General features: G+C 39.7%; 2 protein-coding genes across 2 annotated transcripts in view; both read left to right on the top strand.

The window, feature by feature from the left end:
- The window catches only part of trappc10 (trafficking protein particle complex subunit 10), a 30,401-nt gene extending 17,502 nt beyond the window's left edge, over positions 1 to 12,899 (top strand). Inside the window, exons 13-23 of the mRNA XM_008301463.1 lie at positions 178 to 287; positions 1,134 to 1,666; positions 1,863 to 2,004; positions 3,417 to 3,575; positions 4,588 to 4,817; positions 5,337 to 5,437; positions 6,412 to 6,535; positions 7,778 to 7,942; positions 8,265 to 8,445; positions 9,165 to 9,359; positions 10,693 to 12,899. Of these exons, the coding sequence (XP_008299685.1) occupies positions 178 to 287; positions 1,134 to 1,666; positions 1,863 to 2,004; positions 3,417 to 3,575; positions 4,588 to 4,817; positions 5,337 to 5,437; positions 6,412 to 6,535; positions 7,778 to 7,942; positions 8,265 to 8,445; positions 9,165 to 9,359; positions 10,693 to 10,940 (2,188 nt within the window). The 3' untranslated portion in view covers positions 10,941 to 12,899. The remainder of the gene's footprint in view (positions 1 to 177; positions 288 to 1,133; positions 1,667 to 1,862; positions 2,005 to 3,416; positions 3,576 to 4,587; positions 4,818 to 5,336; positions 5,438 to 6,411; positions 6,536 to 7,777; positions 7,943 to 8,264; positions 8,446 to 9,164; positions 9,360 to 10,692) is intronic.
- A 4,842-nt stretch (positions 12,900 to 17,741) lies between these two features.
- On the top strand, positions 17,742 to 21,003 carry gdf3 (growth differentiation factor 3). Its single transcript, XM_008301464.1, has 2 exons — positions 17,742 to 18,039; positions 20,153 to 21,003. The coding sequence occupies exons 1-2, from the start codon at positions 17,742 to 17,744 to the stop codon at positions 21,001 to 21,003; spliced, it is 1,149 nt and encodes a 382-aa protein (XP_008299686.1).
- Positions 21,004 to 22,476: the final 1,473 nt, after the last annotated feature.

Below are 22,476 nucleotides of genomic sequence, written 5' to 3' on the forward strand. Positions count from 1 at the left end.
TATCGTCACATTTTTTCAGTCAGAGTTAAAGCAGGCTGGACAATTTGTGATACAAAAACTCGCCCAATGTACCTGTGTTTTGGAAGGCTGATAAATGGTTCTTATGTTGTCCCCACAAAGCTCGTGTTCTTGTAGGAGTATCTTGGAGTATTTAGTTTCCTTTACAACCCTCTTCAGCTACTTGCAAACCAGTGCCTTGTTGGCAGGTGATGTGAATCTGACCACAGAGGAGAGGAAGCACTTTTGTCAGGAAATTCTGAGCTTCGCTGGCAAGTCTGGAGACAAGTGTAAGTGATCGTGTTCATTACTGGCAAGATAATCTATAAGACATACAGTTTTACAGAAGAACACTTTGTACTGGACTCTTTCCTGTATCATCAGTCTGATGATCGGTCAGTGCGTTCCAGAAGCGTCTATTTCTACTTCAGTTACTGGTGTGTGAGATTTCACCCAAGTAGAAGACAATCTTACCAGAGAGGATTTCAGCTTGATGCTCTCGTAGAACAGTGGGACATAGCATATGAATCTACCGAGCTGAATAACTGAGGTTTTCACTGGTATTTTGTCTGTAATCACTTCCCTCACCAGTTCAATCACTGTGTGAATCATGTGTGAAGTAAACTCAGCTGCAGGAGTCTAGAGCCACATTAGTTTGTATTCTTCTTCATCTTACATGAGCAGTTAAAAACTGAATCAGTGAATCTAATTTAACATTGTTTCAACTATGCAGCAGATTTGAAAAAAAAGGACAATTACTTAAAGAGCCTGCTTTTCTTTTGTCAGGTGGTTACATCAATTAGTAGCGAGACCACACTTCAGGCTGTCTCAGTATTAGATTCAGTGTAACAAAGCACCACTCCAGTTTGTCTTCTGCTCGCCAACTCTCTCTGATTGTGCATGATCACTTACATACTCGTTCCTAAGAAATAGTCATACACACTGTTTGTCTTGTATTTGTAAAAAGTAAAATATATTATTAAATTTAATTTTACAAGTTAGTGTGCAATAGTCTCATTGAAACGCTCGTCCCTCTGTTACACACCTACCTCATGAAAGAGGTGCACAAGGAGTTCTTCTGTCCTTAAAAAAAAAAGTCTACTTCAACACTGAATTTTTACTTTCTTCCTCCACAGCTAACAAAGTCTGTCTCAGCATGAGTGTTTTTGCTCAGCTCACACGGTTACAGTTCCATCCAGCGACGGCCTCGGTGCACTCTGGAGCCATCCTGCAGGTGGAGCTCACTCTACGATGTTTGATGCCCGTGTCGGTGCGCATACAGCAACTAGCTGCTAGTATTCACTTTGATGTGGATCATGGAGGGACTCACGGAAGGTCTAAGGGAGCTCAGAGACAAACAAACCCAGGGACAGTAGAGTTTAACCACGGTAGCTCATCAGCGGGGCCTCCCTCCTCCTCGGCCACCGGCCCTTCATTAGAGCTGGATGAGATTCAGGACAGGAGTCCTTCGGACAATTCTCTCAACTCTACAGGAGTGGTGTGTAAAAACACTCACCTGATCATGCGTCGTCATGACAGCAATTCACCGCCGGACACGCCCAACTGTGTCAGCCCTCCTACTGTTGCCATGAAGGAAGGAGCACAGATGCTGAAGGTGCAGGATGTAACGTTAGAGCCTGGGAACAACAGCATCACCTTTACAGCACCAGTAAGACACTTGACTGCAACACTGCCACTCCAAAGTTGTTGGGTTTTTTTTTAACATTCAAGAAAAGTTATTTGTCCTTTCCACTTTCTACTCTCTGTGAACTTTGACTGATCTGTCTGATAAAACATTCTTCTTTTTGTCTCACTTTCCATCTTTTGTTGTGCCACTCTTGTCTCTCCTCTGTTTTTCTTTGTAGAGTGAACAGCCAGGTACTTACACGTTGCGTCAGCTGTGTGCCACAGTTGGCGAGGTGCAGTTTGTCCTGCCTCACATCTATCCGTCGGTCCAGTATGAAGTGTATTCTCAGGAGCCCCAGCTCACCGTGGAGCCTCTCTCAGGTCAGAATTTTTAATATGATGAGTAAAACCAAACGCTTCCAATCTCAGGTTGTGGTATTTTGAAATTGTACAAATGAAGATGATTTTCTGAAACACTGAAGTTGTGTGCATTTTTACTCATTTATCTTTTAAATTGATTTCTACTGACAAATGAACAGCCTAAGAAATTTCTGTGAATCTCCTGCAGTGCTGAGCATTGTGTTTGCACTCACAGCTTTTTCAGATCTCTGTTATTGATCAAACTTAAAATGTAGACCATGAAAAACAGTCCCGAGGCTTCATCAGCGAACCATGTTGTGAATGTGTATGTGACTGTCTTAAAGGAAAGCACAAGAGCCTGAGCGTATCTAGAATAAATCCCTTATGCTGTTGAGTCTCACATTTGTGTGTAGTTAGTCACATGATTTAACTGTCTCTGCATAAGCCTGGTAGGTTCTGTTCTGTATTTGCTGTGTATAAATACACAGGGTTTGTGATATCATCATCTGCAAACGCTGTGAAGATAATATAAGGTTTTCCCACTTGCAGTTATTTATTTTTTGACTAAAGAGAATTTTCGGACTATGGAGCGCACCTGAATATAAGCCACACCCACTAACTTTGAAAAGAAAAAAAAAAAGTGTACATATATAGGCCGTACTTGTCTATAAGCCACAGGTGTCCATGTTGTAACATGAGATATTTACACAGTAAGATTTCTTTTTAACTTTTAATTAAATGCATACCGGTAGCATACACAAATACGTACCGTAAATGCTTTTTTCCGAACAGTGCTGTAATACAACTGGTTAAAAAAATTAAAAATACAGTCGCCTACCAGAAAAGTCATTAATCACTATCTTCATCTTCCTCCCGCGCACTAAAACCACTAAAGTCGTCTTCTTCAGTGTTGGTATTGAACAGCCTCAGAATTACTTCGTCACACACTTCCTCAGTCTCTCTTTTTTGTTGTCGCTGTCAATGTCACTTATGTCTTGAGGCAAATTCATAAAAATCCATTAATTAGCTACATCATTGTTTAAGCCGCAGTGTTCAAAGTGTGTGAAAAAAGTAGCGGCTTACAGTCCACAAATTACAGTAATAACATTGAGCAGAAGTAAAGGAACTGTACTCACTAGTTTAGTATTGATGGTAGTTTAAGTTCGATATTTTCCCAACTTCTGATTAGTCCATAAAACAACATGCAGGTGATACTATCAGTGTGTTTAGAGTATCAGTATCTTTATGTTTTATTTACAAGCTTGTCAGTGTGCCTTTACAAATTACTGATCCTAATGACCATGCAACAAATCAGGAAGTTTCACCAGCTTGCTTCAGTTGACTTTCCTCCTGTTCAGATTAACAATGTGTCGCTTTTGTTTTTACACATGAACCTTATGTGTGTTTTTTGCTCATTGTGTTTGTGTGTTCAGAGCCGCTGTTGGCCGGCCTGCCTCAGATGGTGAAGTTTACTCTGTTGACGGGTCACTACGCTGTGAAGAAGGGAGATGCTTTGCAGCTCAGCAACACAGACACCATGCCCATCCTGCCCTCCAGCAGCTGCACTGCCCGCATCAGCAGCCCTACTGCTGGTCAGTAACTACATCTAGGCATAGGAAGTTACCATTGATACCCTCATGATGGTTTTGGGTTTAGGTAGTTAGTGATCTTTTCTGACGGTTTATCCCACTACTGTCTTTCTTTCCCTGGCTGAAAGCTTTTGTGGTGACTAAGTGTAAAAATCATGCATGAAATGTGATTACACATTGACATAGCAGAGAAACCAGGGTTATCCAGCGTAAAAGCACCTTTTGTTTTCTTGTCTTGTCCCAATCACTCTGACAAATCCCTGCATCGTTACTACAGAAAGGTGACCACAACAAGTGCACCTATATACAAATTAACTGAGGCCATGTTTACACATAACCGGGTATTTACAGAAACGGATCTACGTTTTCAGAAATAACGATGTTCACACCAGATTGTTTAAAATAATAAAAAAATCTTTGTTTACACAAACCCGCATAAACATGTCGTTAAGAACTGCTATGAGCATGCCAGATCTATACGGGGCAGTGTAACGGGAAGCATAAAGCCATGCTAGCCAATCAGAATCCTGGAAAAAAACACAACGAATGGCACAAATTAGTTCTTGTTACTTCAACGATAATGGCACGATGGTTGTTTGTTTGGACCAATAGAGAAGTGGAGCTACTTCTAAATGTGGTGTAAGAGAACAAAACAAGTAAAATACTTGAAAATATTGACATTATATTAATATTACAAATATTAACAGCATCCGTTTCTATCACGGGAGCCAAACTGTAAACATGGGTCGCACACATATGATGCTGATGATGCTTTTGTCACATGCTGTAACATCAAACTCAATCTCCTGTCTACATGCAAACGTTAAGACGGAGTTTTTCCAAATCTCCGCTTTGGCCGAAATTTTTAGATATGATCATTTTTGGTGACTTGTAGGTGGTTTATATGTAAACCAAAGGCCCAAACACATTGAAATATCACCATTTGTGCTATGTGTAAATGGGGCCGAAGACAAGTTTAAAAGTCTTACATCTGGATTTTGTGTCACGTTTTCAGAGTTGGTAGATGAAAGCACTCTGTCCATCCAGTCGTCTGAAAAGGTGACCAGCATCACCCTTCCTCCCACTCCTCCCTACCACACTCTGGAGTTCCAGCTGGAGGTTTTGTGCATTATCCCGTCCGGATCCGAGCGACCCGCCAATGAGAGGCTGACCAACGGGGAGGTGCGCCATCGACCTCGAAGCTACAGTCATCCCGACACGCCCATGACCGCCATCGACCAGAGGGTGAGAAAAACAAACACATTTCACACTTTGAGATAGTAGAATGAGTTTTAACTAATGTTGGAGAAATGAGTGAGGCAGCGATGGAGGCATTTCACATTTCTGCTGCTATGGATGATACCTATGCAGCATATTGTGCATTTTCTAGAGCTTCAACAATTATACAGTTAATTGAGATTGAGAGTAAGTGGGGATTTGTTTGCCTTCCATTATATTAAATGTATTATTTCTGGTATTGCGAGTCTTGGTTGTACAAAACAGTGAAGCTGATTGTGTCATTTTAGGCTCTAAGCTACTGTAACACACAGTTTTCACAATGATATATAAACCAAACATATCAATTTATTGGCAAAATGTTCAGCAGAGGTAATAATCTGTGAAGAAATTGTTGGGTGCAGCTCTAAACTTTTCTGAAGCAGAACCAGCATCATCCAGATAAATATTGTCTCCTTTTAACTGCATATTGTCTGTTTTGTACCTGGAAATATTTAATAGTACCATCTCGCTTGTTTCTCTCTGCAGATGTCCATCGACTGTCCGTGGTCGATCTACTCCACGCTGCTCGCCCTCACCTTCTACATCCCCTTCAAGACCAAACACTCACTGCTTTCTGCTGGTAACAGGTGAGCCTCCGTTTTCACAGAAATGCATATAAAATTAAATGTTTTATTCTCATTAAAATTTGAAACACAAGTTCCATCAAAATTAGAATAAGAGACAACATTCTGGCTGTAAATCCACTTGGAAAGGACGTAGTTCCTCGTTTCTCGTCTTGATTGCTACTTCTTATCTATAATTAAAGGCTTAAGGGAAGAGGACCTAAATTTGCAGCTGAATGAAGAAATACAGGATTCAATTCTGAACAGGGTCCATTCTTTATCTATATGTGCTCAACGTGGACTCTTTCAGTTTCAAGTTGTCCATCACCTTCAGTATACGGAAGAAAAATTAGCCAAAATTTTAGGATTGAACTCTTTATGTGCTCGATACAAAAATCAAATAGAGACTCTTACCCACACTTTATGGATCTGCTCCTGACTTCATTAGAACTGGGGAGATGTGTTCACAACTCTTCTGAATTTATCTAAGATTCCATTCAATTAATTACCACGAACAGCAATATTTGGAATGGTTGCTGAAGACGCTAACCCTCCAAAAATATAAATCAAATGCTGTTGCCTTTGCATTTGTATTAGATTCACTCTGATCGGATCTATGGATAAATTCCATAAGGCCTGACAGCTGTTCATGTCACACGTCAAGAACTGCAACCTGTATGAAACGTAAAGAGGAAGATTGTATTTACACTTGAGTGTTGCTGAAAAGTGGAGCAAGTTTAGTTGTAATATATCTATTGCAAGTCACAAGATACAAACTTTAATTGAAATAGGTAATGGAAAACTAAAGACATGATGTTCGCAAGATGGCGCTGTCTTGTATTGTTGAGCCGTTAGTGTTTATCCATGGGAATCTTTGGGGAAGTTGCTCGTTCATATGAAATCTACATTATGCAGGAAGCTAATGTTTGCTTATTTAATATTAATATGATCCTTTTTATACATATGACTGACTGGTGACCTTTGATTCGGCCTCTCAGGAAGTACATCCAGGTGTGTGTGCAGAACGTGTCAGATGTGAACTTCACGCTGGCAGAAGTGAAGCTGACAGAGAAGCAACACGTGTCACTGGAGCTACAATCCCTCAACACTAAAACACAACAGGTGAGCAGAGAAAACGAAAATAACCAAATGTCTCAGTGTTTTGAATGATGATGCAGCACTTGTGTAATGTATATCACTTGCAATACAGGGAAATATTAAAAAAGTTGAAAAATATGACTTTTCAGGCCACACAAATGAGCATAAATACAGACTACTTAGTTTCAACCTTCCATCTCAAGGGAACTAACCTGAAGGTGAATCTCTCAATTTCCTGACTTACATGCTCCAATTTATGGTTGTAAATTCTGAGTAGGGCGAGACATTGCTGTGTTTGCGAGCAGCCAAAATGAGTTTCCCAAAGACATCTACAGGTCTTGTAAAATCCTAAAAAAGCATAGAGTTCAGTTTCTCCAAAATAGGAGAAGGTACTAAAGTCTGGAATTTAATTTTTAAAGAGTCCTAAATATTTTTTCCTGCCTGCCGTAGACCACAACGTTCATAGTGATGTCATTTCATACCAGAGTGCAGGTTGTTGGGCGGCATTGCACATACATCACACACCCACAAACCAGTACTTCCTCAATCCAGGTCTACAGCAAAGACTGTATTACTGCTAGCTGCTGTAGGAAGCTGATGGAAATAAAGGAATTTATATTGGCCTAAATTAAATACAGTAATCATTTTTAATCGGCTGATCCATCCATTTTGTGCAGCTCATCAGGGTGTGGTTGCATTAATTTTAGTTCATTACATCAGTATTAATTATTGCCATAAACAAGTATGATGTACTGCATGTAATAAGCAATTATTCTTGGACATATGGTTCCTGCTGGATTTTTATTGTACTTTCATACGTATTAAATGGCCTTCTGTGTGGGATTTTAAAAAAGCCTCATGTAGAAAGGTGAGAAGCTCTGACAGCTGAAGCGATCTTGAAGTTCAAAGCGACTGGATGAGATGGTTTCTGATGAGAAGGTTTCTCTGTGGAGGTTTTCTCAAAGAAATTCAGAACTTGCAGAGTCTGTCTTGATAATTTGTCCATTTAACTGTACTCTTAAACAGGAGGTGGCAGTTACACAACAAGATGTTAATCATCTATTGATCTTGGTGCAAGTTCTCTGAAAACATCTCCTCAGTGAAGAGGGAGCTCATGTCTCAGTATTTTTAAGTTCCTTCCCATCAGTGTGGGCGCTGCCTGACTGTCTATATACATCGTACATGTTTTGATATAGATTGAAAAAAATAAATCAAACATCATCGTTATTTCACACTGATGTCTGGTGTGTCTTCTGTTGTGTGCAGCTTCTGTGCAGTAAGCACAGCGTGTTCTGCCTGTGGGAGGTGAGGTGGAAGGATGACCTGCCCTCCTGTCTCCAGTGTGTTTTCTCTGCCAACTTTTCTCCTCTCAACCAAGACATCTCTGCCTTCAAACCCTTCCACTACCAGTTCCAGCTCGAGAGAGTCACTGTGAGTCCACTTAAACCCTTGTTTTGGTTTCTTTTGCCTTAAATACTCGAGTGCTGCTAGGACTGTGTTGTCAGCAGCTCAAATGTCAACAGCTTTTTAAAAACATCAGAACAGATTAAACATTAACAAGTGACATTTGTTTTCAGTATTTCTATTGTGGCTAGCTGATTACAGCAGGCTAGGTGAGGTTAAATATGAAATTTGGTAAATAAATATGCTTGTGATACGGCTAATGTGAGGAAATGCTTGCTTTTTAGTTCATGGTTAAGAAAGAAGCCCTGCCACTTTTGAGCTACAAATAAATTCTCTTTTGTGCTTTCAGACATTGTACAGTGTGAGAGCAGAGATTTTGCCTCCTGCCGGTGAGCAGCACTGTCGCTCAGGTTTCCTCTGTGGACTTGAGGTGTGTATAACACGACTGACTGAACCTGCAGAAGGAGAGGTGGCAGAGGACAGCAAGACTGACACTGATGGCCTCAGAACCACCAAACTCATGTATGAAGGTATGTTATCAGGCACCTTTTCTAAAAGATCATGAGAGATGGTAGAGGTTGGTGAAAGCACAAACAATAGACAATGGAGGTTTACAGGAGGACTAAAAAAGAAATTGTCATTTGTCTTTTAAGCCAATCAAATGTATACTTTTGCATTTCCAGTCCTAGTTGAACGTTACTTGAGCTCTTGTGATCAGAATCAGAGACAGTTTTATGCTTATTAAAAGAACTTGATGTTTTAGTGCATAACAGTAAACAGTGATATATAAATGTGTTGTGAGTCGGTGAGCAGTAAGTGTTGTTGTGAGGTTCCTGCCTCTTAGATTTACACCTGCAGCTTTGTTTTTTGCCATATGCCTTTGTTTTCATTTCTGTCTTTTGTTACACTTGATATTTAATAGACTAAAAAGGTTAAATGAAAATGAATAACTGGTTGACCAATCAATAGGAAACAATAATTAGTTGTAGACAATTGAAAGCGAAGGATCTCAGTGTGTGAGTCAGCTGTTGACTATAAACTTAGCCTTTAAGTCAATTTTTATCAGTTTTCTCAGATACTCAAACGTTTTTATTAGAAGTAGATTGATTATTGGTAGATTAATTTGGTTTTGTAGAAGTACCTGTATCTATAAAGCAATCTCATATTTTCCTTAGCCACTGTAGCTAAAAACTGTAGAGCCAATGCAACATCAGTACTGAGGCCTGATCTTGTGCATGTGCGTCCACAGTGGCTGACAGCAGCAGTAACTGGGCGGTGTGTGGAAAGAGCTCAGGGATGGTGTCAATGCCCATGACGGCCAATGCCACCCACAAGGTGCAGATCGAGGTGATGCCGCTGTTTGCGGGACACCTGCCCTTCCCCAAGATCAAAGTGCTGAAGTACCTGCCTCACACTGCAGCGGTGGCCATTCAGCCAGACCCGGGTAAGAGTCCTTGACCGTAGTAGCACACATCTTTTAAGATGTTGGTTCAATTGTGAAGAAATGGACACTTAAATTTTAAACAAGCAGCAGAAATTCTGGTTTAGCAACAGCAGGTAAAATTACAGAAGAAGAACGTTGTACAAAAATGTCCTAAAAGAGTAAAAGGCAGCGAAATATTGAGTAAACAACACCTTAGCATTGTTAAACCACCGGTTCTCTATCAGCCAAATTAGGTTCAGGACAAATGTTAAGCACAAGCTCTGAGCACCAAGCGGTTTCTAGGAGTTTATTGCTCGTTGTGGGCTCATTCTTCACTGCAAAATAAAGTCTTGCACCTCTTCTGAAAAAGCACATCCATGGCTAGAATTAGATAGAACTCAATGCAATGGAGAAAAACTGGTGATTCTACATAATACGGATATTTTGTTATGTACATTTTTAATTTGTTCCCATACTTGTCTCCTATATGCTCCTGAAACATGGCCTGCAGTTCAGCCCAGTTCAGCCCAATAGTTCCTGAATTTTTGTCATGTGATTATTGGTTGCAGCTGAGTCACTAAAGCAAGGGTGTCCAATCCTGGTCCTCGAGAACACAATCCTGCATGTTTTAGACGTTTCCCTCTTCCAACACAAATGATCAGCTCATCATCAAGCTCTGCAGAAGCCTGATAACAATCCTGATCATTTGAAACAGGTGTGTTGGAAGAGGGAAACATCTAAAACATGCAGGATTGTGGCCCTCCAGGACCAGGATTGGACACCCCTGCAGTAAGGGCTTTTTGGTTGTGCCAAGCAGTGCAGATTTTTTAGTATTTTAATGAATATGGTTAGTGCAAATAGTTGATTTTTGGCAAATTTTTAAACAAAGAGATTCTGATGAAATCTTACAGTTTTACGCTTATAGTTAGTTATTGCACAAGATTCTTTTTTACAGTTTTTGTTCTGATAAATGTTGTCATTTTCAACATTTTTTTTTTCAAAGAAAACATGTTTCTCAAACCTGCCAGTAAGTTTTGGTTTTCAGAGGGTTGAGTGGAAGCAGGTCCATGTTTCCAGTAACATTGAAAAGGAGAAGATTTAATGAAGCCACAAAAACCCTCTTCAACAAAAGACATAAAAGATTATTTAGGGTTTTAATTTAGATTTTATCTCTCTAAAGGGTTTGGCAGAATTGGGCATTTTGTTTACAACCTTTCTGCCAGCTTGTGTTCTGTGATGTTTGTGTGTTTGTCAGAGCATCCCCAAATCTCAGCAGCAACATTGCAGTGGCAAATGAATGTCTTTTGGCTTGCTGATCTCCTCTCTCATCAAGTTTATTCCTTTCCACCCTCAGATAGCTGCGTGGAGAATGACAGTCTGTCCCTGCTGGACAAGACGCTGGACGACCAGGCGGACACAGCGAGCATCCGCAGCCGAGGCAGCGTCCACTCTGTGGGCAGCGGCGACCAGCAGCAGAAGGGTGTGGCCATGCCACGTCTCGAGCCCTTCAGCCCCGGACAGGTGTTCAACCACACCCACGCACGCCAGGTCCTGGTGCTGCCCTCCACTGACGACCACATCATGGAGGTCAACGCCACATGACCCTGGTGGCGAGACCACCCGAACCCTTGTTGTCGGACTAAACCCGGATGGACTCCACCGAGCCTTTGCTCTGGGGCGGATCGGGTCCATGAGTCCATGTCAAACACCGCCGCAGGTTGCCGGTATGGACTCACCCCCTAAAGCATGAAACGTTCACATCACTGGAGACATTATGGACTAGACAGTGACGAGCCAATGACATCTGCTGATAAATTTAAATAAAGATTTTTCTTTGCCATACTTTGTACATAGCTCATTGAATGGATTTATAGGTATAAATATATAAATATATATATGGACTGATCGATCAGATCGGCGCCTGAAGAAAAACACTCCTGATTGTCCCATGATGCACCAAAGTCCTAGATGTGTGTACGCCTCGATCAGCTACTCAAGTACTGTAACTTCGACTGAGTGTGTCCAGCTCTAAGTGCTTCTCTGAGCCTCTCGAGTCATTTCTTATAATTGAGACTTTTATGATTGCAATCAAGTTGCTGAAAATGCTGCTGTTTTAAAGTCTAAACCAAGCAGGTTAGCAAACATTATTGCAACTTTGGAGACATATCCATAATCCTGACATATTTTTCTGTCCTGTCAGTACAAAAAAATAGTCATCCAGGTGTAAATTAAAGTAGGGACTCTGTAAACTCGACAGATGTGAGACGCCAGAGATGAGGGTTGTGTAGCGTCATTGTGAGAGACAACCAACGCACCTTCTGGGGCCTCAAAGGTTCTGGTGAAATATTTCCCATTTCTCTGCTGAGTTTTTGCAATTCGTTGACTGAAAATGATCCATATTACCTCAGAGTGCTTTTCCCCACACAGCTGTTAGCATGAGGAGTCAGGAGAGAAACTACGTGAGTGCTGCGAGGTGCTACAGTGAAGTCATTCCTCGGAAATTAACAGTTTTTTTACTGTCATGTAAGATGTGATGATTCAGTCTAAGTAGCAAAAACTTGCAACGATAGTCACCCAATCTGACACAGAAACCATCCTAAAGGTAAAATATTGTGTAGTCTCATCCTGAAATGGCACTTTTCTCCAGATGATTACAGTTGTAATGTTGTCATGTGAAGTAATGTTGCCTTGTTTTCTGATTTTCAACAGTATACAAGGAGTTCCAAACTGTTACGTCTACATTTAAACTAATTTTGGTGCCAGCTGCTCAATTAATGAGACACTATATCTAAAGTTTAAATGCTTTGCTCACTGATTCGTAGATCCTCAGACAATAATAACTTCACTTTAGGTTAAATAATTAGTGGTATTTAGTCAAATGAATTCCTGAAATGTGTTGGAAGATTCAAGAAGTGTTTTTTTCATGACAACATGATGAAAATATACAAATTAAAAATGCCTACGCTGTATTCTAAATACCTGTCTTAGTCTTAAGTCTTGCAGGACAGAAAAGTGAAGACATAATTAGCACAAAGCTCTCAAATGTGAAATGCCTGGAGAGGCTCGGGCCGAGTGTAGCGGTGTGTGTCGTGTTTCTGTTTAGCTGTAGTTCTGTGTACATGCGAGGATCTGTGATTTGCAGGTGTGCGCGATCGGGTGAGGCTTCGACACAAGGGTCGGCCACGCGCATCGCTGTCTTATCTATCGTCAATGGATTGTTCATGCTGTATACTGAGTGTGCATATTTATTCTGTGTGTGGGGTGTGTGTGCGTCGCCAAATCTGTGTCCGAGCTATGCACACATGCCGCTGAATGGATGAGTGAAGTAGATTACTGGATTTATTCATTCATTTCTGTCAAAGGATGAATGTCTGCTACCCCCAACCCCCCACTACTACCACCACCAGCCCTCCTGTCCTCCTCCCTTCCCCTGGCGCAGGCACACAGTGTAACTACAGCCCCCTGCTCCTCTTCGACCACTGTACATACTGATGTGTAAATAATGATTCAAATGAAAATCATCTTTGATTGCCAACTATATTAAAAAATCATTGGAACTGACCTGGGTGTATGTGTATGTGGTGTTTATAGTGGCATTTCAGCAGGAAAGTTCTAGGTCAGACTCGTGTCTGTGCCATCTTTGTCTCCAGGAATGTACAGATGGGTGACAAATTAAAGGAAAGGCTGACATAAAGTGTCTTAGCAAGGTGATGGCATTGATTGCACCAGGTGTCTAGAACACCATTTTTTTTCAAAAATTATTCCCTAATTTGGTGTTTTGAGGATGTTGGTGGAGATTGCTGCCTGAAACATTGGTACTGAATTAGTGATGCACAATATTAAAATTTCTGGCCGATACTGATATCTGATATTAAGATTTCTGATATCGCAGATAACCAATATTACCAATGTCGATATTCAATTTTTGTTCACAATGAAAAATGAGTATAAGTAAGCACTGTGAGAATGTGAAAACTACTTAAAGGTAGCCTATACCAAATTAGACCACATAGTCTTCTTTATTACGTAGCAAAAGTAAAACATATTTTAACATATATAAGTCCAGAAACATTTAAGTAAAAACATCTGTGAAATAGCAGCAATATCAAATGCAGAGACGAAGGCACTAATGTTAGACAGTCATTGTTTATTCGCATTGGCTAAATTTGTTCAACGGATCGATACCGATATATGGTGAAAAAAAAATAAAAATCAGTCGATACCGATGTGGTCGCAGATATATCGTCAATCCCTATCCTAAATCTAAAGATAAAGATAAAGATAAAGATAAACTTTATTCATCCCGAAGGAAATTGTTTTGCCAGAGTACAGTTAAAGCAAGCAAAACAGTTAAAGTAACTACCATAGGTGCATGCGATCCACAATGTTTTTATGCTGATGAAATCATTTAGTGAGCCCTTGTGTCATATATAAAGGAGCGTTGTCATCCTGGAAGAGACCACCACCACTACTACTACCAGGATAGATGGGACACAAACCCATTCTGGCAAAATGATCCACAAATAGCGTAACAGAGCCACCAGATCTCCTTGATGTAGGGGTCAAGAGTTCAGGTTTTTCCTTTCATTTGTCACCTGTCCTTATGTTCATCAGTTGCTAATGCTCTGAAAAACTTAGGACTCTGTGTGAGTCCATTTTAATATTCATGTGGCATCGACAGACACAATAACTGTTTGCATCTTGCCCTATATATCTTCATGTAATCAAGATAATATCTGAACTTATCTGGTTGATATCATCCATCCATTATTTATACACCACTTAATCCTCACTAGGGTCGCCAGGGGCCTGAAGCCTATTCCAGCTGATCAAACATCAAATCAAATTCTGGTTAACTTTAATGAAAGTGTTTGTAGATTTCAAATACAAAATACATATTTTTCATTTAGATGTTGGTGAATCTGAATATTTATCACTTAATATTCTTATTTTAAAAAGTCCACTTCTTTATTGTGACTGATTTACATTCAGGTGTTCGTCACGCCTCATTCACCGCCTCAGGCTTTTCTCATTAAAAATCACTGCCTCACAAGCCAGGCACATATCCATTAACACATCAATACATTGACCATTGGATCTAAACTTCTCACATTGGGACAGGTAAATAGGTTGGCCATGTATCGTAGCATCTCATAAATTAAGTTACATTCTATAAGTATCTGATATTTGTATGAATGAGTCAGTCTACCTATCAGGAGCAGAACAGTTGTCAGTAGGTTTGATGGTGCTGTTTAAGCCCTGTTATTGTCAGTAAAATCTTTATTTAAAAAAACAAACAAAAAAAAAACAAGCCTAGTAGCATTTTTGGCATAATTTGAAGCAGGTATTAAGCTAAAAGAAACAGCTCTTTTTGAGATTATGGGCAACACTGACCTAAAGGTTGATCTGTGATTTGACTGGAGGATTTAAAGACATAAGATGGTTGACCACTTAAAAGTAAAATATGTGAAGTTTTTGTATTTAAATGTCCAAAAGCAACCAATAATAGACCAGAGTTATATAGTGACTATTAAAAGTATCCAAGACGAGACACAAGAAGAGAGGCATTTTAAAAAGTGAGACTTGACTGTTGTTTTACAGCGATGTCAGTTAAACATGACGTCTGGCATCATCTATTCATTGTTTTGTTACAGCCGAGTGCTGCATTTTATGATCTCTGTAGGATGAGCAGAACATTGTTCATGACAACTTACAGTATATATTTACTCATAACTCATATAGTGGGATATTACACAAAAACATTTGCCAAGCCATGTGCTAGTTGTGCGTCTTTCATACGTCACAGATGCTAAAAACACTTCCACAATGGATTCAGTGAGAACACACCTGCGTGTCCTCCTTCATAGCTCCTCCAGCAAACCTCCTCGCTCCTCGAGGTGTGTTTTAGGAATGGAGGCGTCCATCAAAACGACAAGCTGCGATTGATTTCTGGGTTAAAGGCAGGAGGACGGAGGAGACGAGGAGGCCCAACTTAGAGAAATGAGTTGCATTGAAGACCTAAGCTCTTTTTTAAAATTTCCACTTGAAAAAATCCTCAAATGCAGCCAGTAATAAGCTGCAACACTGTCAAAAGGAACAGCTTTGGGCTCAATGGATCAGAGACACCTGAGAGAATTTTAAAATGAAATAAATCTCATTTTTACAACAAGTGAGTGAGATTTGAAAAACGAAAGCAAAAATGGACATTTTTACAACTTAACCTCTTAAGACCTGGTGTCCACATGCTTGGAAATCACATTTTGGGTTCTATTACCACAGTAGTTGATTTTTTATTTTATTTTTTAAATTTTTATGATTTTATTTTTATGATTTTATTGTTTTATATATATATATGTATATATATATATATAATTTTAAAAATATTTTGTTATATATATTTTAAAATATATTTTTATTTTCTTTATATTTTTCATTCTCTTTGCTATTTGATCAGATCAAATAAAAAAGTCATAGTAGATGTGCTAAACTTGCCTGTACAGAAGGGTGTAAAGGTCAAAAGGTTAAGGGACATATGTTTTATTTTAATTTTATTTTTTTTGCCGTTTCTCCTCATTCTAAATACTTTAACCACTTGAGGTCGCTCACAATTCTGATGAATATACTGAGGCCATAAACTGTGACAGGGATTGTAAATATATCTGTTTGTTTTTGAGGGTCACAGCCTGAAGATTTTGGGAATCGTTTCTACGACGGTGAACAGATCAAACGGAGTGAACAGCTGTTGGTTTGCATTATTCCAACAAGGAGTTACCCTCAGCGAACACTAGATGGTGGAATAAACTCACAACTGGAGCTCGTAAAGTGCTGAAGGTTGCTCAGTTCTAGTTCCCAGCTCTGCAGAACAAACGGTTTCAGCTCCACCGCTGTTAAAATGCAATAAAGCAGCATGTTGTTGCTGTGCAGTTCTACTTCTAGTGCTGTGGTGCTTTCATTGGGATTAATCCTTAAGGAAAACGCAACGAGGACAATAAGTTTTAGCATTTCATGAAACAGCCAGAAACTGACGAGTCCTGCAGCTGAAATCATCACTTTCTAGTTACATAGTTTAATTCTTTTTTAAGAACTGATTAAAGCTGTTTGTTTTTTTTTTCATTCATCAGCTTCTCTGATGTGAATATTTGCAAGTTCCCTCCACTTTCTGTGCTGTTAAAACAAAACAAGACATTTAAATATGTTCACTGAGGCTGCAGAGACGTGACTGACATTTTTCAGTTTTCTGACATTTTACACACTGAACAACCAACTGATTATTAAAGAAAACCAACTGCAGAAGTATTGATAATGAAAATAACTGTTGATTGCAGCCTTGCAGTTCTTCTCTGAGGAAATACCACTTCACTGCCTCTGGTTTTGTTGTGTGTTAATTACTTGACAGGGAGGGAGGGGGGAGGAATGAAAGCAATTTAATGAAACAGAAATTTACAACGAACGGGCAGCAAATGCAAATTTACACACTCTTGGTTATAGATTTTGACACAAGACTAGAACCACAGAACAGAGGATGGAGCATCCATCGCAATTTTGAACAAATGTGAGAGGAAATGTGCTACAGTTAGGCACTAAACACATTTTCTCTAGTTTCTAAGTCATCCTCCAGATTCTAGACAGTATGCCCTGCACCATTATGGAAACACATCTCTACTGCCGGCACTTCATTGTGAAATGCATGTCAAAGTGTGACAACAACAGACCAAACAGTTTTTAAAAGCTAAAATAAAGAATTTGCATATTATCGCATCACATGATGGAAGATCTGCATAGCTTAGATAAAAGAAATCAGATACTGCATGTGTTAGTTTCCTTTATTATGAATACAGGAGCTTAAAACGAGTGAATGTTCATTGCTCATAGCATTGATAACATATTGTGTGGTCACTTGGTCTTGACAAGTTTTCAGTCATGTTTCTGGAAGCTGCGTTTTTTGAGTTGTTTTTAAATGTCATTTTTGCTTCTTAGAGCAACCAAAATGAAATTACATGGCCACTGCATCTGAAGCAAGACAGAACACCTACAGGACAACAAAAAGTTTTTAAAAGGTTGAAAAAAAAATTTTTTTTTTTAATTAAAAATGATACATATATAAAATCAAGGTTTAATCTTTATAACAGTTTACTACTTCAAGTTTCCCATCTGTACCATGGGTGTGCTGAAAAAATACCTCTACAGGGGACATTCCAGGCAGGAAAACTAACATCTAAAGAGGAACTTGAACACTTTTCCTTCAGTGTTAAACCGTGAGCTGAGCTGAGCCTGATGAGCTCCACCTCCTCACCTCCTCACCTCCTTATCTCCTCATTAACATGATGATGCAGCTGGAGGCTCGTCACACTCAAACTAACGACAGTCTACAGGTGAGGATCCAGAACCAACCTGAGGCTAGGCATGAGTCCTCTGCTGCTGCTGTTGACGGTGTGTTTCCTCAGTGTCGGAGCTCCGTCTCCGTTGGAGGAGATGAAGGTGGAGATGAAGGAACAGGAGCGGCTCTTCCTCAGCGCCCTGGGCCTCAACGAGCGGCCTCGGCCCACAGCAGCAGCCCGGCAGACCGCCAGGCGCCGCGTCCCCTCCGCGCTCTGGAGGATGTTCCGGAGGTCCGACGGCGAGCCGGAGGAAGACGGCGAGTCGTGCACGGTGTCCCAGTACGGAGTCCGAGGCAACATCATCCGCTTTGTGCAGGACCAAGGTACACTGTAAAAAGAAAACGGTTTTTATTGTAAAGTTTGAAGAAAATGACCTGTTATTTTACAGATGTACCATGTTTTGTCAAAATGTAGATCATAAATAGTGAAGTCACAGAAAAGAAGTAGTTAATTGGCAACAATTTAAAAAAGAAATACAAGTCAAGAGTGTAAATAATGTCCACATCAGAAATCTGCATTCTTTTACAACATTTGACCATTACACCTTAAAAAAAAAAAAAAGTATATTATTTCAAAAATATTATTTCGGAGGTTCTTGCAGTTTTTTGAAAGAAGACTTCGGTATGTCAAGTATTTTTAGCAGCAGTCACAAAAAAATCCCTGTTTAGTCTTACAGATAATATCTAGAAAAATGACAGAAAGTAAGCATTCCTTTACATGTTAACCGTAAAAAAACAACCAAAACTGTAAATAATATCCACATCAAAAATGTATGCTTTTATAAATGGTCATTTGTTCTTTTGCGACGGTTGAGAGTAAATTTGCACTTCTTTGAAACTGTTAAACATATAGTTTTAAGATGTTTGATATTATCTCAATGAAAAAAATACACATAGGTTGATCATTTTTAATGTTATTTTACAGATTTTTCCTGTTTTTGTTAAATCACAGATAGTAAACTAGTAAATGTGCAATATTTTACATGTTATCTGTATAAAACAAAAGGGGCCATAAATGAAAAAAAAAATCCACATAAAAAATCAGTCCCTCTATAAATGACAATTTGTTGGTTTGCAGTATTTGTTTAAAGAAGAAGAAAAACATATACTCATTTAGTATTTTGGTGAATTGCAGATAATATAATAAAATCAAAGGAAAAAGTAATATTTATACACTTTACAAAAAAATTCAAAACTATAAATCATATCCACATTAAAAATCTGTACTTTTATAAATAGTAGTTTGCTGTTTTACACTGAGTGACCATAAAATTCTACAGTTAAATTATATTTAAATTAGCTACAAATTATGTTACAGACATTTGCTGTCATTTTCACTGGTTTCACAGTCTTCCAACATTACTGTATTTCACCATTTAGTTGCAGACGGATTTTCAGATTAACAGATTTTTTATTTTATGTATTTATTTATTTTTTAAAATGCCAGCACACTGTTAACTTTAGTGTGTGATTTTGTTGTTTGAGCAGTTCAACCTGGATCAGATTGATTCCATGTTTTACTGTCCAGGATCAGGTCCTCTAAATGGTTGGTTTAAAGTTTTGTTATAATTTGTTCCTAGAGTCCAGGAATCCAGATGCTCAGAGGCATTTCACAGCCTTCAAGAAAGACAGAAATCAAACATTTGTTGTTAAATGGGTTTTAAAGATGCACCTCTAAAAATGTATGTGCACACTTTCATAGAATTCACGTAGATAAAATCTGATTTGGGAGACATAAGAGAAACAGAAATATTCTGTTGTGGAGTTTACATGGCAAATGAAATGGCTGTTAAAAATCTATTTAATACACCTTAACAAAAGTTAAATAAATAGTCCGTCTGTTGGCACCTTTTTGGGTACAGAAACTGATTTTTTATTTTTTTTTAAGTTTGGCTAATAGCCTTGAAATGTTTGTATGTGTTATGTCTGTAGCAAAAATGGCACATTTCTCTAAAGTTTGTTTAAATAATTATAACTTCAAAAACTGACTGTATAGTGAGAGTATAGTGACTCTGGGGGGGAAAAAAATCCCATATTGGATGTGTCTGCGAGCTTGGCACATCTTTGTTCATGAGAAAGCAGGCTGAGCCACGAAAAGTGAAATAATGAGCAGGATTTGCACACAAGTATGAAAGAGAGAGAGTATTATTTATTGATCAAAGTGTTATTCAGTAACAAGGCAGAGCAAACAACCAAAACACATGTCAGCTTAATTTAAAAAAACAAAACAAAAAACAAAAGCTCAGTGGAAGGCTGTTGTTCTGAGGTGTTTGAACTAAATCTTGCTGGAAATGTGCTTCAGAGTGTGTACGAGCAGTATTCAGTGATTTATGTGATCATGCACCAGCTCTCTACGTACATTTTAAAATGTTTAAATAGTCCTGAAAACCTGAGAGTCTTTTGTTAAACAGCTCGTCTCCCTGCTGATGTTTTGCAGGCGGGATGGCCGAACTGAGCAGCAGCTGTCAGGCCTGTATGGAGAAGCAGCTCTACTTCAACATGTCCGTCCTGCAGCCTGTGGAGCTGCTGTCTCTGGCTCAGCTGGAGGTCACCTTCCACTGGAAGCCCCTCCGACCCGCCGAGCTTTTGCATAGCTACCCGGCCGTCGGCGTGTCTCTGTACACGGTGTCCCCAACCACGCTGAAGGGTGTCAGGCCTCAGGCCAACCGCAGACTCCTGCTGTCCCGGTCGGTGCAGCTGCAGCTGGAGCCCATCTCAGTCAAGCTGGACCTCACGTCTTTGGCAGAAAGATGGCGCAAACCAGGACACAACTACGGTTTGTTTTTAGAGCTGCTGACCCCCACCACGGATCTGGACGAGCTGCTACCTTTCTACTCCAGTAACTTGCTCCCAATGGATAGAACCGTCATCCTGCCGCTGGTCCAGGCCTCGCTGGTCGCTGTGTCCCTCAACCCCCACCAGTGTCGCCCCCGGCAAAGGAGAAGCACCTTCAACACCCCGGTGACGCCCAGCAATGTGTGCAAGGCCCGCCGCCTCTACGTCAACTTCAGGGATGTGGGCTGGCAGGACTGGATCATTGCCCCGCACGGCTACATGGCCAACTACTGCCACGGCGAGTGTCCCTTCCCACTCAGCGAGAGCCTTAACGGCACCAACCACGCCATCCTGCAGACCCTGGTGCACTCCCTGGACCCGACTGGCACGCCTCAGCCCTGCTGCGTCCCCATCCGCCTGTCCGCCATCTCCATGCTCTACTACGACAACAACGACAACGTGGTGCTCCGGCATTACCAGGACATGGTGGTGGATGAGTGCGGATGTCGTTGAGGACGGGTTTGACATCCACTGGTTCTGTTTTTGTTTTTTTTAAGCTTCTTTTTCCAAAGTGAAGATTTTAAAACAGTTGTAGTTTTTGTTCAGTTGTCTGTTTTTGTCAGTATATGATGGGATGTCTTTCTACTCAGTGATTTTTAAACAATGTAAGATTTGTATTTGCTTGTTCTCATGAAAATTTCTAAAAGTTTTTGTGCATGAAGGTTTAAAAAAAAACACACACCAAAAAACTGCATTTGAAAACAAAGCATTTTTCATGGAGGTATTTTATTAAGCCAATTATTGTCTCTGAATAAAGTCATGTATTTGGATTAACTTCAACAGTATGTTTTCCCTGATTTCACAAAATATTTCCTAACTTTAACAAAAGACAGCTGTCATACTTGTTGTTTCTTGAGATGTAATGGTTTCCTGACAAGGTTTTGCTCTCTGCCCACCGACTTCGTATCTTCAGGTTTCATCTTGTGAGAAATTTTAAATACCTGAGTGACTTAACTCTTGATAAGTCTAATTTTTTTTTTTTTTTTGATCACAGGTGTCCCAATCCTACTGAAAGGAGAAAGACACAAATTGAAGATTTGATCCAGGCTCCCCCCCCCCTCAAACAACCCATTTTTATGATTTGATCCAGTCACAAGTATTAACATTTGAACAACTGGGCCCGCAACATACGCAGCTTAAACGTATTTATTTAAAAACTTTTTTAATCAATTAATTTGATGAATTGAACTCTACCCATCCACAAACATCCAGGCTAATCTAAAGCTCAGCATCTTGGTCTGTCTTTTTGGAAAACCAGATGTTTGATCCCCATCGTGCTTTTGAAGTTAAGCAATCCTGCTCACTTTCTAACAGTATTAAGCAATTTGACATTACGGCACCCTTAGACTGTGCATTGCAGGAATAGCGACGGAACTATTGGAATTTATTCATGATTCAATGGTTTTTCTAGTTCATAAAATGTCAGAAGATGAGAGCCCCAAAGGGATGCCTTCCAGTCTAAGACCTAAAGATAGTTGAGTTGCAAAGATGAAAAACAAAGAAAAGAAGCGAATCTCGCATCCGAGACGCTGGAAGCGCAGACTTTTTGGCTTTTAGGTACGATAAATGACTTGAGCAATTTTCGTTGAAAGCGGTTAATCAATTATTCAAGTCTGAAATGCAGCCTGAAGGTGAACCTTCTTGGAAAATACACGCTCATTTTAAACTGGATTACAGGATATACATTCCTTGAGCCACCATAGAGACATTTCTTCTGCCATGTTTAAGTTAAGAAATGCAATATTCGCTTTTTTTTTGGTATAACTGCAAAAATCCACAGTTTAAATCCTCGTATGAATATAAATGATCCCACTACCAAACATCCAGATGACCCTGTTTACAGTTTGCCAGCGTCTTCACTGCCTCCCTGCAGTTTGAATGTTTCTCTGACAGAGATCGGCGACTCTTTTATCTACTCAATGAGAA

The sequence above is a fragment of the Stegastes partitus genome, unplaced genomic scaffold (assembly GCF_000690725.1).
Source record: "Stegastes partitus isolate 25-593 unplaced genomic scaffold, Stegastes_partitus-1.0.2 Scaffold1675, whole genome shotgun sequence".
Lineage (NCBI taxonomy): Eukaryota > Metazoa > Chordata > Actinopteri > Pomacentridae > Stegastes > Stegastes partitus.